Consider the following 16,000-nt stretch of genomic DNA (forward strand, 5'->3'; position numbering starts at 1 on the left):
GGTTGCCAATTACTTAAGGGAGAATGAAGAAAGGCGTGATGAAGCCCTTCACACCATCCCTTTTTAAGAACTGGCAAAGGATAAAGCAATCCTTGAAGAACACCAAAAGAGAAGAGCCAGGGAGGGTGGAGAATTCGGAGGAGAGTGGTACGGGGGTCGCTGAGACAACGAAGTCAGCAGGATCGGGCTAGGGAACAACGGTCTCCAAGACCATAGACAAGTAAAAAAAAAAACACGTTTATTTTATTTGGCAAAGGTAAATAAAATGCGGGCGGAATTTCCGTTGCAATAAACCAGTGGAGCAAGTGAGCGAGCGAGCAGAAATATAAAAGCGAGTAAGTACATGAACGAATAAATCAAGGGCTATGCCTTCTCTTGCCCTCTGAGATCTTCAGGGTCAACCAGGGGCGAGCCCGCGGTGGAAGAGGCTTCCCGACGACTCGGGGAGGGCGGCCATGGATACGCGTCAATCTCGCTAACCTTGCTTAGGCGCGTCTCCAAGGTCAGGGTCACCTCGGGCCTTCTGGTAGGCCGTCACCTTGACGACCGAGGGAGAGAAACGGAAACTACGGCAGCGGCTAGGTCATCTCGCGATATCTACCGCGCGGCGCCGGCCCTCCATGCCTAGGAACGGCGGCCGGCTCTCGCGAGACTTGGCTGGAGGCAGCGCGCGGGGGCCGGCCGTCAGGAGAGCTGGAGCTGCCGGTGGGGAACATGTCGGACTCGGACCTCGGCAGGAAGTGGGACCGGTGCTTGGCCGACGCGGTGGTGAAGATAGGTAAGGGCCTGGCCTCTGTGAGGACCGGCCGTGCCCAGCTGCTCCAGACCCAGAGAAGACCTGGGGGAGGTCAGGCCGTCCGCACCCGCGCGCTGCGGCCTTCGGCTCGGCCTCCTCCGGACCCCCCAGGCCCGACGCCGCGCGGGAGGCCTTTCGGGCGGCCGGGGACCCAGGCTGGGGGAGCCCCGGGGCGGTGGGGTTGGAGTTGCAGCCCGAAGGGGCGGGGCGTGGGGTTGGCAGGTGGCAGGAGAGTTTCCAATGGAGAGCGGTCTGCAGGGCACAGCCTTGTGACAAGTCTCTTGATTCCCCTACCCGGTGCCACACATCTCACACGGGAGCCTGAAGGCCACTGAACCCCCACCCCCACCCCCCTGAGACCAAAGTGCCTTCTAAAGGTCATCGGGAGCGTTTTATAGACACTGCCAGGCCCCAAGGCGAGTCGCTGTCATTTCCGAGTTGTAACCTGGCTATTCTGGATCAGAATAGCTTGGCGGGCCGAAAATTGGAGATTTAGTGACTGGTACTCCAGAATGATAACTGTCCAGAAAGTGAAAGAAAGGTTGGTCTCTTCCCAGCCCTTCATGTAGCTCCGGGTTGTGTTTCCATGTGCTCAGTGAGGACACAGATAATGAAGTCACAAAGGGAGGGGGCATGGAGAGAGGCCAACTCATTTATTTAGCACAACTTAATGCAGAAGTAAATGTTTTTACAGGTCGTGCAATTGGAAGTCAGGGGAGAAGGGATTTGCCCCAGAGTCACAGTGCTGAGTGTTTCATCATGGTCACAGTCGGGAATTTCACTCAGGAGGCAGATGAAACTATGGTGGCTGGAACCTTAGGATATTTGAGAGGGTTTAGGATTGTACCTCGAATAAACCTATTTGAAAATAAGATTGTAAACACAAGATAGCGGGCATGCTTTCTGGTTTGTTCTATGCTGTATTCCCAGCCCCTAAAAGAGTGGAAAGAGTAAGAATTATGGAATTAGTGAATAAAGTAATTGATCACAGTTACCGCTTCCCCTGCCAACTTGTCACTTTGTAACTGTATGCCCTAGACATGTTATTTAACTTTTTGTGTGCCTGTTCACTTGGAAATTGGCAATAATATTACTATCTGGTAGAGTTCTGTTGAGAATTAATGAGTGACTTTATGTCACGACTTGAGTCTTAATCACTTTTTTAGGAATGGGTTATTTTGTAAGTCACCAACGAAGTAGCAGTTTGGGCTATTGTTAACAGCTTACTCTTAGGAGAGAAGATTTAACTTCCTGGTATTGACTAGTTAGTTTAAGTATGGGCTTTCCCAGTAGGCAGGGCTGAGTTTGAATACCCATTCCCAGCCTTCACCCCATCCTCTCAAGTTTTGTAGCTTTGGATAACATCTCTGAAATGGGGTAGAGATTTAAAAGGAGTAAAGGGACTAAAAATGAATCACTTTAGCAAGGATGACAGGACTTCTTACATATTTTGGACATGCCAGGAGAGACCAGTGGCTGGAGGCAATCATGCTTGGTAAAGTAGAAAGGCCCTCCACAAGATGGATTGATACAGTGGCTACAACCATCAGACACAGGGACAATTGTGAGGATGGTGCAGGACCGGGCAGTGTTTGCTTGTGTGATGCATAGGGTCACTGGATTGGAACCTATTTGATGGCACTTAACAACAACAACAACACTTAGCACCGTGCTTGGCATGTGTTACGTGTTCAGTAAACGGTGGTAGTAATGTTGGTATTAGTGTTGTGCTACTGGTGACCACCAGGGCCATGGGCAGTGAGACCCTTGTCATCCCTAAATGACAAGTTACTGGTGTGGGGCACTCATGTAAAATAATTACTGAGGTAAGAGAATGTTTTGATTATGGATGTCACAGTGCTGTCTCCTGGATTGGGGACGTTCTGAGGGCAGGAATCTCGGGGTCAAAGGATGTGCTTCACTCTTAACTCTTCTTTCTTGACAGTAGTGAGACACCCCACCCCACCCAACCCCTGCTTCTGAGATGGCACATTCTAAACCTTGTGGATGGGAAGACTGACCGATTCCTACTCTAGAGTTCCATGTACCCAGTTTGCCTAGTCCCACCTTACAAGAGCTTTCAGTCACCTTGGTGGGCCACGGATACCTCACAGATGCCTGTTCCTGTCCAGAATTACACAGGTGATGGCTAGCAGAGTCAGAGCAAGTAATTCATTGCACTGCACAGCAGCACAATAACTGTTCAATTAAAACTTAAAAAGTTAAAATGAGTGTTTCTGACACTTTCTGCTAGAGAACTTTGGTAAATAAAAAAGTAGAGGGATGGATTGAGCGCATCCAATAAGGATTTGCCAGGGATGAGATTCCAGCTGACCTGTGAGGGGAGTGGCTTACATTTGGTTAGTCGAGGACTGTGAAAGAACTTGAGCAGAGGCCACTTGGAACTTTTATAGAGGGAACTGAAGCACAGAGAGAAATCGGGGTTAGATCCCAGGCATTCTAATCTCAGGCTCAAACCCCATCATCTGCACTCAGAGAGAAGACTGGCAGTCTGCATCGCTGAAGATTATAGCCTTGGGAACTCTGAGGGGCAGTTCTACTCTGTCTTGTGGGATTGCTGTGTGTTGGAATCAACCCAGTGGCACACAACGCCACAGTAACTCCTAAGAAAAGAGTGGGGTTAGGTGGAGGCAGAATTGTGAAGCGTATTAGAAAAGTTCCACTTCATCTTGAAGCTTTAGAAATGTCTTTGGCTTTTCACATGTCTTCCATATATTCAACACCCTGCCTTAAAATCTGCCATCTTCATACCACATTTCATGACACCTCACGTTCTTGCATTTTGAAGATAATATATATCTATATCTATATTTTAACAAATCAACGTTTCCAGGTTTGTGGCAGGCCTGTGTTGAGCAAATTGATCGATGTCATTTTCATGTGTGTTTCATGTTAGTAACCTTCATGGTATTTCAAGCTTTTTCTTAGTGCTGTTGCATGTTTTACTGGGCTACTCAAACTCACCGCCACCAAGCTGATTCTGATCGGAGTGACTTGTATAGGACAGAAAACAATTGCCCATGTGGGTTTCTAAGACTGTAACTCTTCATGGGAGCAGCTGGTGGTTTCAAACTGCTGACCTTGGGGTTAGCAGCCCATTGCATAACCACTACAACACCAGGCGCTTATAGTATTGGGCAAACAACTTTAATACTCACTGGGAAATAATATAAGAACTGTGCTTGACTGACTGTATTGCTAGTCACTTTATTGTAGTGGTCTAGAACCAAACCTGAAATAACACTGAAATGTGCTAGTATTTATGACTTCCAGGGCTCACCACAACCTGGCCTGGTGGGAAGCATGGATGGTTTAAGTAACACATATTTGCTGAGTTATAGATCAGTCCATCGGCAAATACAGGAACACAAGGTTTTCCATGCTCTCAGCAGGGAGTTGATGTGATAGAAATGGAATTGTTTCTAAGATTGATCTGGCAATATTTTATATAGAGCAGATTTGGAGTAGAGGAGACTAGCAATACTGTGAATGTAAAGTGATGAAAATCTCATTGGTCAGTGTAAGACATGAAAAAATAATCATTTATAATTTATCAAAGGTTCATGAGGAAGGGGAGGGAGGAGGAAAATTGAGCTGATACCAAGGGCTCAAGCAGATAGAAAATGTTTTGAGAATGATGATGGCAACAAATGTACAAATGTGCTTAACAGAATGGATGGACGGATTGTGATAAGAGTTGTACGAGCCCCCAATAAAATGATTTAAAAACAAAAAGTGATGAAAGTATCAACTGTTAGATTGGAAAGGGATTGGATATATTTGAGAACTTTCCAGCTTTTTCTCCATTTGTCAAAGAGAAGAATACCCACCTCCCATGCCAGCACAGTGCCTGAACACTGCCAGAAAACCCATTCCATGGATGTTCAAGGCTGTAAATATTTATGGGTGCAGATCACCTCATCTTTCTCCCTCAGGAGCTCATGAGTTTGAACTGCCAACCTTGAGGTTAGCAGTGTCACCCTTGTCTGACAGCGTCACTAGAGCTCTCAGTACACAATAGGAATCCTATAAATGCTAGCTTCTTTCTCTTCTCTCTAGCTAGTTAACTGACTCGCCTTCATTTCTTATAAAGATGACTCCAAGGTTAGAACTTGGGTAATGCCATTGATCAGATTTTGTAAATAAAACAGAAGAGGTGCATGTAGGTTTTATTTACACTAAATAACATTGAAAACTTAAAGGATTGTGTGTGAAACTATGAAAAGGGGAAAAGTAAGCATGGTTTTAGTTTAATGACTTAAATAGTTGAGGTCAGTTGAGAAAGTGTTTTTGTTTTTATTTAATTTTGAGAATATATGCAACAAAACAAATCAACAATTTCTACATGTGCACTTCAATGATGGTTCCATTCTTCAAGTGGGATAACCATTCTTAAACTCCTTTGGGGGTTGTTCCTCCATTATCATAAATGCACGGCCCCTAGGTTCCTTCCTCATCTTTTGAGTGCTATTGTCAGTGTGACCCTTATAGGTAGATCTTAAAAGAGGAACATAATGCTCGACACTCATTCTCTGCGAGTTCGCTCAACTTTGATTTGGTTTTCAGAAGACTGGGGATATTTTTGGTTTAATGTTTACATTTTATCTTCGGGTACTAGTTTCAGGGATTTGTGTACCTTCCATGGCTCTGGAAATTCTGGATTCCACGGGAACTTGGAATTCTGCTTTGCATTTTCCCCTTTTGATCAACAATTCTCAAGAAAAATCATAATGGCAATGGTAGCTGGACACCATCCCATTTTTCCTGGTCTCATAGCATAAGGGGAAATTAGCCACATAATTCATATCCTTCTCATATCCCTAACTCCCCTCTCTTTTGTATCTAGCTTATTGAAACGAATTTTGGGGTGTGAGATGTACTCAATTACTATGGCCCTCCTAGCCCTAATTCTTTTTGAAGTGTATTAAAATTCTAGACTTGCGTGGCTGTCGTCCTATTTTGGAAGGAGTTCTGTGTTAAGGTGGAGTTAAGTCTTGACTTTAGTAAACCAAGAACCTAAATTTACTTCCATGGAGTCACTTCTGACTCATAACAACTTCCATACTCACTGCCATCGAGTCGATGCCCACTCATAGTGAACCTATAGGACAGGGTAGACCTGCCCTTGTGAGTGTCCAAGACTGACTCTTTACAATAGAGACCCCTGTCTTTCTCCTGAGGGATAACTTGTGGTTTCTGACTGCTGACCTTGCACATTTCAGCCCAACACGTAACTGCTATGCCACTAGGTAGATAAGAAGCTTGGCAAAAGACATAGGCAGGGAAGAAAGGACCAATATAGATTTTCAACTGCATATTTGATAGTTTCATATTCTTCCTGCCATGCAGAGACAGACGGGAAACCATGGTGAATGGTCAAGCTCCCTTGTGCTGCCTTAGAGTTCTCTATTTTATCTCACTGGGTAGTAATGTCCATTGCATTGGTTATACAGAAACTCAGAAACAAAATTCATGAGTAAAGGATTTATTACTGAAGTCAGCAAGTGAGAAATGCTCAGAGTACTTGTTTAGGAGGACATGTTACAAAGTTTCGGATCAGCTCAGAAATGCCCAACGGGGCATATCACTCTTCTGTAATCCTCAATACCAAGGCTTTTAGGTCAGCAAGTTCAGCTTCCCCAGTTAAGTGCCCAGAGACACCCTACTCTGCAAGCCAGCCAGCTGCACAAATTTAATATCAGCCCAAGGCCAATTGCTAAGAGGCAGAGATCAGACAGATGCATGCTCTATCACCAGACTTTCAGCCTTCTTTACCATAGCACTCTACTTCTCTGCTGGTTTCCATAATCCACTGTAGTGACTACACAGAACTCACAGACCCTAGTGATGATCCTAAGGTTTACAAGTCCGAATCAGAAATCCTCTGGATGCCCAGTCTACAGTTCTGTAGACAGGACAGCCTCTTCTCAGCTGTGCCCAAAGGTATACCTCAGTCCCTGGCCAATCAGTCACTACTTGGGCAGTGTTATAAAACTCAACTTTTTTTTAGCCAAAAGGCACTCAGCTCTAACTCTGTGGGTTGGTCAAACCTAATTCCCCAGACATGCCCAGGAGGTACCCTACTCTACAAGCAAGACTTCTTTCTGCCTGAAGGCACTAATTCTTTCTCACTCCATGGCCTGACAAGCCCACTGTTCTCTCTTAGGTTCATTGATGTTGAGCTCTCTGTCTCCTGGGATGAGGAGGTTCTGAGGGCAGGGATCTCAGGGTCCAAAGGATAAGCTCCACTCCTCTTTTTTTCTTGATGGTCTTGAGATCCCCCACCTCTGCCTCTGAGGCTCATTTTAAACTTAGTAGATGGCAAACTGACCAATCCTGTGGTACAGTTCCGTGTACCCTATTTGCATAGTCCCACCCGACAACAGCTGTCCAATCACTGTGGTGGGTCATAAGCACCTCTCATACTCATATGCCTGTCCAGAATTACAAAGATGATAGCTGGAAGAGCCATATCAAATAATGTGCTACCCTGCAATAATTGTTCATTGACTGACACATATTGTCACATACTTTTTTTATACCATGTTCTCAGTCCATATTTTCTATTTGGTGTGTGTTTATTAACTGATTAGCTGAATAAATTAGCATCTAAATTTAAAAGGCCAAGAAAAATATATTTGATGTGAGTTTCTGCCAGGTCATGTTTATTGTGTTCTTGTATCCGTGGGGATTTTTACCAACTTTTTATATCTTCTGAGGATGTAAATTACTTTCCACAGATCTTAATAATTGAGTAGTATTGGGAATGTTTGGGAGTAGTCAGCCACAAAACATAAACCAGAGGACACCTTTGTATTTAAACAAGTAGAGGGTGATGTTGGTTTAAGTGGTAGTGCCAAAGGCTATGGCAGGAAATTAAAAAGAGTGAAGAACATTATATTTTATGAATGGCACATCCCACTAGTTTTATGTGTGTGTCATGAATGATTTTTTGCTAACTTTATGGATTTATTTTTAAATTTTATCACATTTATGGAATGTTCTGATTTTCAGACTGCTGTTTATTTTTCTTATGTCTGCTGAGTAATTTGTATGTACCCACAAGCATGTAAAAGTGACACATTCTTGTTAATGAGAATAAAGGGCACTTAGTATCTTGCCAGTTTAGGCCGTCGTATAGTTCTGGACTCCACCGATGTTTGTGGGTGTTGCTCCGGATAGCATGAGAGCCTCTATTTTTCTGTTTTCCAGAGAAAATGTCCCAGGGCTGCTTCCCTGCAGTTTGAGTTTTCTCGCCTTGCTCGTGCTGGTCATAGCATTGGCTCTGGGGGACCTCTTCAGGCATCTTACTGGCAGGTCTTGTGACCACATGACTGAGTTGATGTCTATGTGACAGCACTTGGGGCTTCAGAATATCGATTTGCTGGTAGAGGTTTTAAGGAAAATTTGATTCTAAGATGTCCTAGATTCACAGGGAGGTGGTCCTGAGAATCGCTGTTGTAACTTGGAAAGCCTTAACATTGTATCCTTGCCCCCACCCCCATTTCTTTCCCATTATGGGACCAAACCAAAACCCAAACTCATGCTATCTAGTTGATTATGGCTCATATCGATCCTATAGGACAGAGTAGAACTGCTCCTGTGACTTCCGAGACTAACTCTTTACATGAGTAAAAAGCTTCGTCTTCTTATTGTGAGACAGAGTGTGGAGCATGTAGTCTTACGTATCTGAGTTGGCCAAGGATTCTCATGTTTTCTAAAAGAGAGGAGGAAGACATCTGGGGAGAAGGGTTGCCAAGACTCTGACTCTTTTCCTAGCCAGGTATGTCAAGCATAAGATCGTTTATCTTTGCATTGAGGAGAAAATGCAAACCATGGATGTTTGAAAAACAGCCTCTTGAATGTATTCTATTCAGTGTCATAAACAAGCATTTTATTTTGTGATTAAAATATGCACATATATATTTTATTATTACTAGAAAATTAATGTTCCAATAAGCACTTTTGTGCCTCAGGTTTTTGAGCTATAGGACATTAGCCCCTGCCTCAAGACAATTTTAAGTAGGGCTAAAATGAGGTCATTTCTGTACAACAGTTAGGATCGTGCCTGTACTTTGTACCTATTGGCTGCAGGCATGTAAGCGAAGGGTAGACATCATAAGTTAAAATAATTGATAGGTTTGCTTTGCTCTCTACTATTGTGCATAGTATGAGGCCTGGCAATCAAAATTCCAGATTCGACACAATCTGCTTCCAACTCACAGTGACCCTGTGTAGAGTTTCTGAGACTTCATATCTAGGGACAGACCCTTTTATCTTTCTTCCAAGGACTGGCTGGTGAGTTTCTACCTTTGGTTAGCATAAACATCAACATATTCTCCTCAAAACCCAGTGTTGTGGTAAGCCTGAGGGCGCACAGATGAACCAGGGGTTGCTTCCTCAATGAGAAGTGAGAAGGCAGAGGTGACACTGTAGCTCTCTCAGGAGACCTGACAACATGCAGTTGGTAGACTAAGGGAACTGCATTCCAGGCTGGGACACTGTTGACAGGCCCCACTCAAGAGAGAATTTAACTTCTTTGGGCTTGATGCTAATGATAATCATTCATTTAGCACTTAATAGGCACTGAGCTAAGCACATTACATTTTATATACATGATCTCATTTAATCCACATAGTCTTATGACCAATTTATCCTACTTTTTAACAATGAGAAGATGGAATCTCTTAATAGCTGATATAGGTAGCTACTCTGTATTGTGAATGCAAGAGGTCTTGTCCTCTGAGGGTCAAATGACTACATAGGTCAGGGTCAAAAGATGAGGTAGGAAAGGTGGGAAGAGGTGGGAAGTAAGGTCTTTTACTACATGCTAAGGAGCCCTTGGCTACTAACCGGACGGGTGGTAGCTAGTTAAAGTGCAGCAGCCTCCCCACTGGAGAAAGAAGGGACTGTCTGTTCTCATAAAGGTTTACAGGCTCGTCTTCTTTATGGAGGGTTACTGTGAGTGGGATTTGACGATGACAATAGATTTGAGTTTGGATTTCTACATGCTAAGAAGTTTGGATTTTGTCCTAAAAGACAGTGGTGAGTCTATTGCTTTTTGTTGTTGTTTCAAATATGGCTTTCGTTCTGTGCCCTTCCACCCCACCCCACCCCCAGCCCCCGTCATGTTTAACAGTGAACTTGGCCAGAGGAATAGATTCTGCTAACTTCCACAAAGCAGTATAGACATGTTGGTGTTGTTAGGTGCCATCGAGTTGGTTTACACTCAGGATGATCTTGTGTATAATAGAATGAAACACCGCCTGGTTCTGTGCCAGCTTCATAATTCTTACGTTTGAGCCCACTGTTGCAACCACTCAGTCCATCCCTCTCGTCGATGGCCTTCTTTTTCGCTGCCTTACCACTTTACCAGGCTGGAGGCCCTTCTCCAACTTTGGTCTCGTGACAACATGTCCAAAGTACGTGAGACAGAGTCTCTCCATCCTTGCCTCTAAGGAGCATTCTGGCTGTACTTCCAAGACAGATCTGTTCTTTTGCGGCCCATGACACTTTCCACATTCTTCACCAGCACCATAATTCAGATGCATCGATTTTTCTTTGGTCTTCTTTATTCATGTAGAGAATAATGGCCTTTGTGTTTTGATGGAAAAAACAAACAAACAAATTGAATTCACATGCCATAAATTAAAACCATTTAAAGTACATCCAAAAACTAACTCACTGCCATAAGGTTGATTCTGACTCATGTGGCCCTATAGGACAGAGTAGGACTGCCCCTGTGGGATTTCCGAGACTTGACTTTTTAAGGGCGTAAGACAGTCTCATCCTTCTCCCTTGGCGCACCTGGTGGTTTCAAACTACTGACCTTGTGCTTAGCAGCCCAATGCATAACCACTAGGCCACCAGGGCTCCTATTTAAAGTACATAGTATCTTGGTTTTTAGTGTTTTCACAAAGTACATAATTATCATTACAGTCTTTTTGTAGAACCTTTATAACATCTCTCAAAAGAGCGTCTGTACAATTATTTTTGTAACTATATAACTATGCTTTTATTTCTCTTTTGAAAAAAAGCTGAATATTAGGATCATAGATAAATTTTTCTCCTCTTGGCCTGTCTTTATTTTTTTCCCTACTGTTTCTTTTTACTATTGTTTTTTAGTCATTAGGGCTCGTACAATTCTTATCATAATCCATACATACATCCATTGTGTCAAGCACATTTGTACATTTGTTGCCATCATCATTCTCAAAACATTTGCTTTCTACTTGAGCCCTTGATATCAGCTTCTCATTTCCCCCTCCCCGCTTCCTCCTCCTTCATGAACCCTTAATAATTTATAAATTATTATTTTGTCATATCTTACACTATCCGATGTCTCTCTTCACCCACTTTGTTGTTCATCCCCAAGGGAGGAGGTTATATGTAGATCCTTGTAATCGGTCCCCCCTTTCTACCCCCTCTTCCCTCCACCCTCCCTCCAGGTATTGCCATTCACCACTGGTCATGAAGGGATCACCTGTTCTGGATTCCCAGTGTTTCCAGTTCCTATCTGTACCAGTGTACATCCTCTGGTCTAGCCAGATTTGTAAGGTACATATGAACACCTGTACATAGTAACAGTTGTTCTCACTTGCCCTCACCGTAGCTCCAGGCAACCATTGATCTTTTTCTGCCTTGATTTGTGTATTCTGGATATTTCACAGGGATCTAATTACACAATATGTGGTCTTCTGTGGCTGGTTTCTTTGACTTCGTGTGAGATTTGCAAAGTGCATCCACTTTGTAGCCTGAACCAGTGCAACTGCATTCTCTTCTGTTACTGAATTGTGTTGGCATACCACATTTTGTTCATTCATCAGTTGATGGGTGTTTAGGTGGTTTCCACGTTTTAGCTCTAATGAATAGTACTATGCTATGAGCAAGATACAGGCTTTTGTGGGCATGTTTTCCTTTTTTCCTGACTCTGTACATAGGAACGGGTCATATTTTGAGGAGAAAAACAAAACATTGTATTAATAAATGAAAGTGACGTGATTGGATTTCTGTTTTCAGAAAGATCATTGGAATGGCATGAGGAAAATGATTGGAGAGGGCCACAGTGAAGGCAGCAAGGTGGATTTCTTACTGTGCAATCACACCGGAGATGATGAGATGAGATGATCAGATGAGAGCAAGCCAGAACCAAGATGGGGTCAGAGGGAGTGGAAAGGGGACAGGCATGATGGTGGTGGTAGTAATAGTGCAGAGGTAGGGTTTGCAGAACTTGAAATGTGGCTGGTGAGCAGGTGGAGTCAGCTGATGCCAAGCCTAGGGAAATAGAGTGGTCTTGCCGATGGCAGAAATTGAAGAGGCATGGAGGAGCCCACGGGAATGAATTTCTGCTATCTCTTGAATATCCAATGGTCATGCTACTTAGTCAAGAGAAGATGAAAGTCATTGATTTGCCATGTACTCAACTTCTTAAACATCCTTCTTAGGGAGCAGGACAGTGAACATGTGACAGCTGATCTGCTTTTGAATTAATCAGAAAATTTTGATTAATAATCAAATATAATTAAATGGATGTTTGCTGCTGCTGTTCGGTGTTGACTTATGGGGACCCCATCCCCAGCTCTGTCTTCCAAGTGACCACTGAGTGGGGGTCAAGCGACCAACCTTTTGGCTAGGAGTTGCTATCCAGGGAGAGGGAGCCCGCTGATGTTTAAAACTGCTTAATGGTATATCCTCTACTGCGAGCACAGAAAGAGGCCACTGAATAAAGTCATGGAAAAAGAAAGCAAATGACTGTTTTCCTTTAAGTATCAACTCATCTGATAAATGTGGGTTACCACAGGATTGGTGGCTCACCCCAAACTGCCTTTTGGTAGCCTGTGTTTGGAAATCGATACCTCTTTATTTCAGAGAGTGATATCAATTAGGGTGACCGAAAATTCTTCAAAGGCTTTTGGTTGTTTATTGGTTTGGATTTCAAATTAGTGTACGTTAACTTTTGAATTAGTAGCCCTTTTTCTGTTTGTTATACGTATTTCTAAACTTTGGGAACAAAATTACTTTTTCCATTTGCAGTAACAATATGAATAATGGAACATTGTGATCTTGCTAGAGGAGAATTTTCTGTTAGCATTACAGAATAATGTAATTAGGTATTATATGGAACTTGAAGATATATTTAAATTTTTCTTCTGGCTATGGTTTTATGCTTTCCTAAAATGTGGCTTGAAACAGTTTATTAGTAAATATGCTGAATTGCTTTCTTTGGCAAGTGCATTTCAATATTGAATCCAAGTAAAAATATAAATATTTACTTATAAAAATAGTTTGGTGTGGCAATATTTTTACTATGGCGCTTGACCCATTAGTGAAATGTTAGGGCAATGTTAGATTGGATCCTGTTAGTTTAAATGCCGAGGCGGGGAAAGGGCACTGACTAATTGAATGTCTGTTATGTGCCACTGAATTTGGTACACTAATATAGTTTCCCTTTTTTACTCTCCAGAGACCTAGTGAGGAAGTTTATACTATCTCTGTTTGTCCAACAATAAAAATAGCACTCAGACATTGGATTCCTTTGCCCCCAGGTCACACACAGCAAGTACATGATCAAACTGGGATGATTAAGTTTGTGCCCACAAGCCATATTCTTTCCACTGTGTCTTAATACTTACCTTAAATGTGGATGATGTTAGTACTTACAAGACTTGAGTAGCTTGGAGGAAAAAACAAGAATACATCAATTCTGCAGGTGAAAAACTGAAATGGGGAAATTAAAGTTTGGTGCAACACTGGTCTTTGAGTTTTGTTTTGGGCATGAGTGTGTGGCAAGAGGAGAGTGTGGGGCCTGGGGGGGAGCAGCCTGCAAGGCTCCACAGTCCATCAGTTGATCTTGGCATGGTACCAATAACCTCTCTGCACCAGAGTCCTCACCCTAAAACAACCATAATAATAATAAATACTTCATGGGAGAGTTGTGAAGATGCGGCAAGTTAAGGCATGTATAGGACTTCACAGAGAACCTGGGAAAAGCTAAATGGCCACTTTTATTATTTCTTAACGTAAATCTGATGAGGTGTGGTGACTTGGAAACTCAGTATATGTCCTCTTGTTTGTGCTCTCAACTCTTATTTCCGTGCACTATTTGCTGATTTTAAGTCCCTCGCTTATATTATGTACAACTACCTAGATGTAGCAAGGTTCTGTCTTGGAGCTTTAAATGTACAATTTAACGTAACATAGGCACAAATGGGAGATGAAGTGTATACTAAGATGTTCTTTGTTCATTGAATTAGCAGAAACTAAGACAAAAGAAAACCTGGGGAAACCTTTAATACCCATGAGTCGGTGCCTATGCAAAATGATATACAGGTAGACCCTGAGTTGTGAACATCTGGCTCATGGCAGCCAGTTCTGTCATGACTGCAGTACAAAAGGAAACAGGAACGCCACAATTTGAACAATTATGGTGATTCTCACGGAAACTGGAATGGAAATTTTATGGCCTGAAGTCCTGGGTGAGGTGCAGTGAAGGAGTCTGATGGACAAGATGAGATTCTTAACAGGACTGTATAAGCCACATGCATTTAAACTGCCTGGTTGGCTGCCGTCTTTGAAATTGTTTTCATGTTGTGAACTTTAGCTTTCATTTTGAAACCATTGAACCAGTACCCTTATTCACAGCATATTCTTCATCGTCGTCGTCTTTCCTTGCCTGCTGCATATACTGTGTGTAAAAGACTTGGTGCCCTTTCTTGCACTAAACCCCAAACTAAGCCCACTGCTGTCTCATCAGTGCTGACTCATGGAGCCCCTGTAGCATAGATAGACCTGCTCCATGGGGTTTCTCAGGGAGTAAGCCTGCAGGAGCTGACAGCCTCATCGTTCTCTTGAGGAGTACACTGGCGCTGCTTCTGGAAGAACTTATGTACCTGATGGGGCTGTTAGATATTCTTTTTTTTAAAAATCATTTTATTGGGGCCTTGTACAATTCTTACCACAATCCACACATCCATCCATTGTGTCAAGCACATATGTACATTTGTTGCCATCATCATTCTCAAAACATTTGCCATCTACTTGAGCCCTTAATATCGGCTGCTCATTTTCCCCCTCCCTCCCCACTCCTCCCTACCTCATGAACCCTTCATCATTCATAAATTATTATTTTGTCATATATTACACTGTCTGACGTCTCCCCCCCGCCCCCCCCCGTCATCTTCTCTGCTGTCCCTCCCCCAGGGAGGAGGCTATACGTGGATTCTTGAAATCAGTTCCCCCTTTCTACTCCACATTTCCTCCACCCTCTAGGCATTGCCACTCTCGCCACCGGTCCTGAAGAAGCCATCTGTCCTGGATTGCCTGTGTTTCCATTTGCTATCTGTACCTGTGTACATCCTCTTGTCTAACCAGATTTGTAAGATAGAATTGGGATCATGATAGTGGGGGGAGGAAACATTTAAGGACCAGAGGAAAGTTATATGTTTCCATCGTTTCTACCCTGTACCCTGACTGGTTCATCTCCTCCCCACAACCCTTCAGTAAGGGATGTCCGTTGGCTACCAATGGGCTTTGAGTCTCCACTCTGCACTCACCCCCATTTTCAGTGATATGATTTTTTGCTCCTTGATGCTTGATACCTGATTCCTTCGACAGCTCCTGGTCACACAGGCTGGTGTTTTTCTTCCATGTGGGCTTTGTTGCTTCTGAGCTAGATGGCCACTTGTTTATCTTCGAGCCTTTGAGACCCCAGATTCTGTATCTTTTGACAGTGGGCACCATTAGCTTTCTTCACCACATTTGCTTATGCACACGTTTGTCTTCAGTGATCATATCAGGACGGTGAGCACCCACTGATAAGATTTTTAATTCTTTGATATCTAATAACTGGTCCCTTCTACACCTCATGGTCAGCCAAGCTGGTGTGCTTCTTCCATGTGGGCCTTGATGCTTCTCAGCTAGATGGCCGCTTGTCTACCTTCAAGCTTTTAAGGCCCCAGGTGCCATATCTTTTGATAGCCGGGGACCGTCAGCTCTCTTCACCACACTTGCCTATGCACACATTTTTCTTCAGCAATCGTGTCGGGAAGGTGTGCATGCTGGAATGCCAATTTAATAGAACAAAGTGTTCTTGCATTGAGTAAGCGCTTGAATGGAGGCCCAATGTCCATCTGCTGCCTTAGTACTAAACCTATAAATATATGCACATAGATCTGTTTCCCTACA

The 16,000-nt window shown here is 43.3% G+C and overlaps 1 protein-coding gene across 1 annotated transcript in view; it reads left to right on the top strand.

The window, feature by feature from the left end:
- The first annotated feature begins 628 nt into the window (after positions 1-628).
- Positions 629-16,000, top strand: part of MICOS10 (mitochondrial contact site and cristae organizing system subunit 10) — a 47,632-nt gene continuing 32,260 nt past the window's right edge. Inside the window, exon 1 of the mRNA XM_075551460.1 lies at positions 629-778. Within this exon, the coding sequence (XP_075407575.1) occupies positions 715-778 (64 nt within the window). The 5' untranslated portion in view covers positions 629-714. The remainder of the gene's footprint in view (positions 779-16,000) is intronic.

Source organism: Tenrec ecaudatus, chromosome 1 (assembly GCF_050624435.1).
Source record: "Tenrec ecaudatus isolate mTenEca1 chromosome 1, mTenEca1.hap1, whole genome shotgun sequence".
NCBI classification, from domain to species: domain Eukaryota; kingdom Metazoa; phylum Chordata; class Mammalia; order Afrosoricida; family Tenrecidae; genus Tenrec; species Tenrec ecaudatus.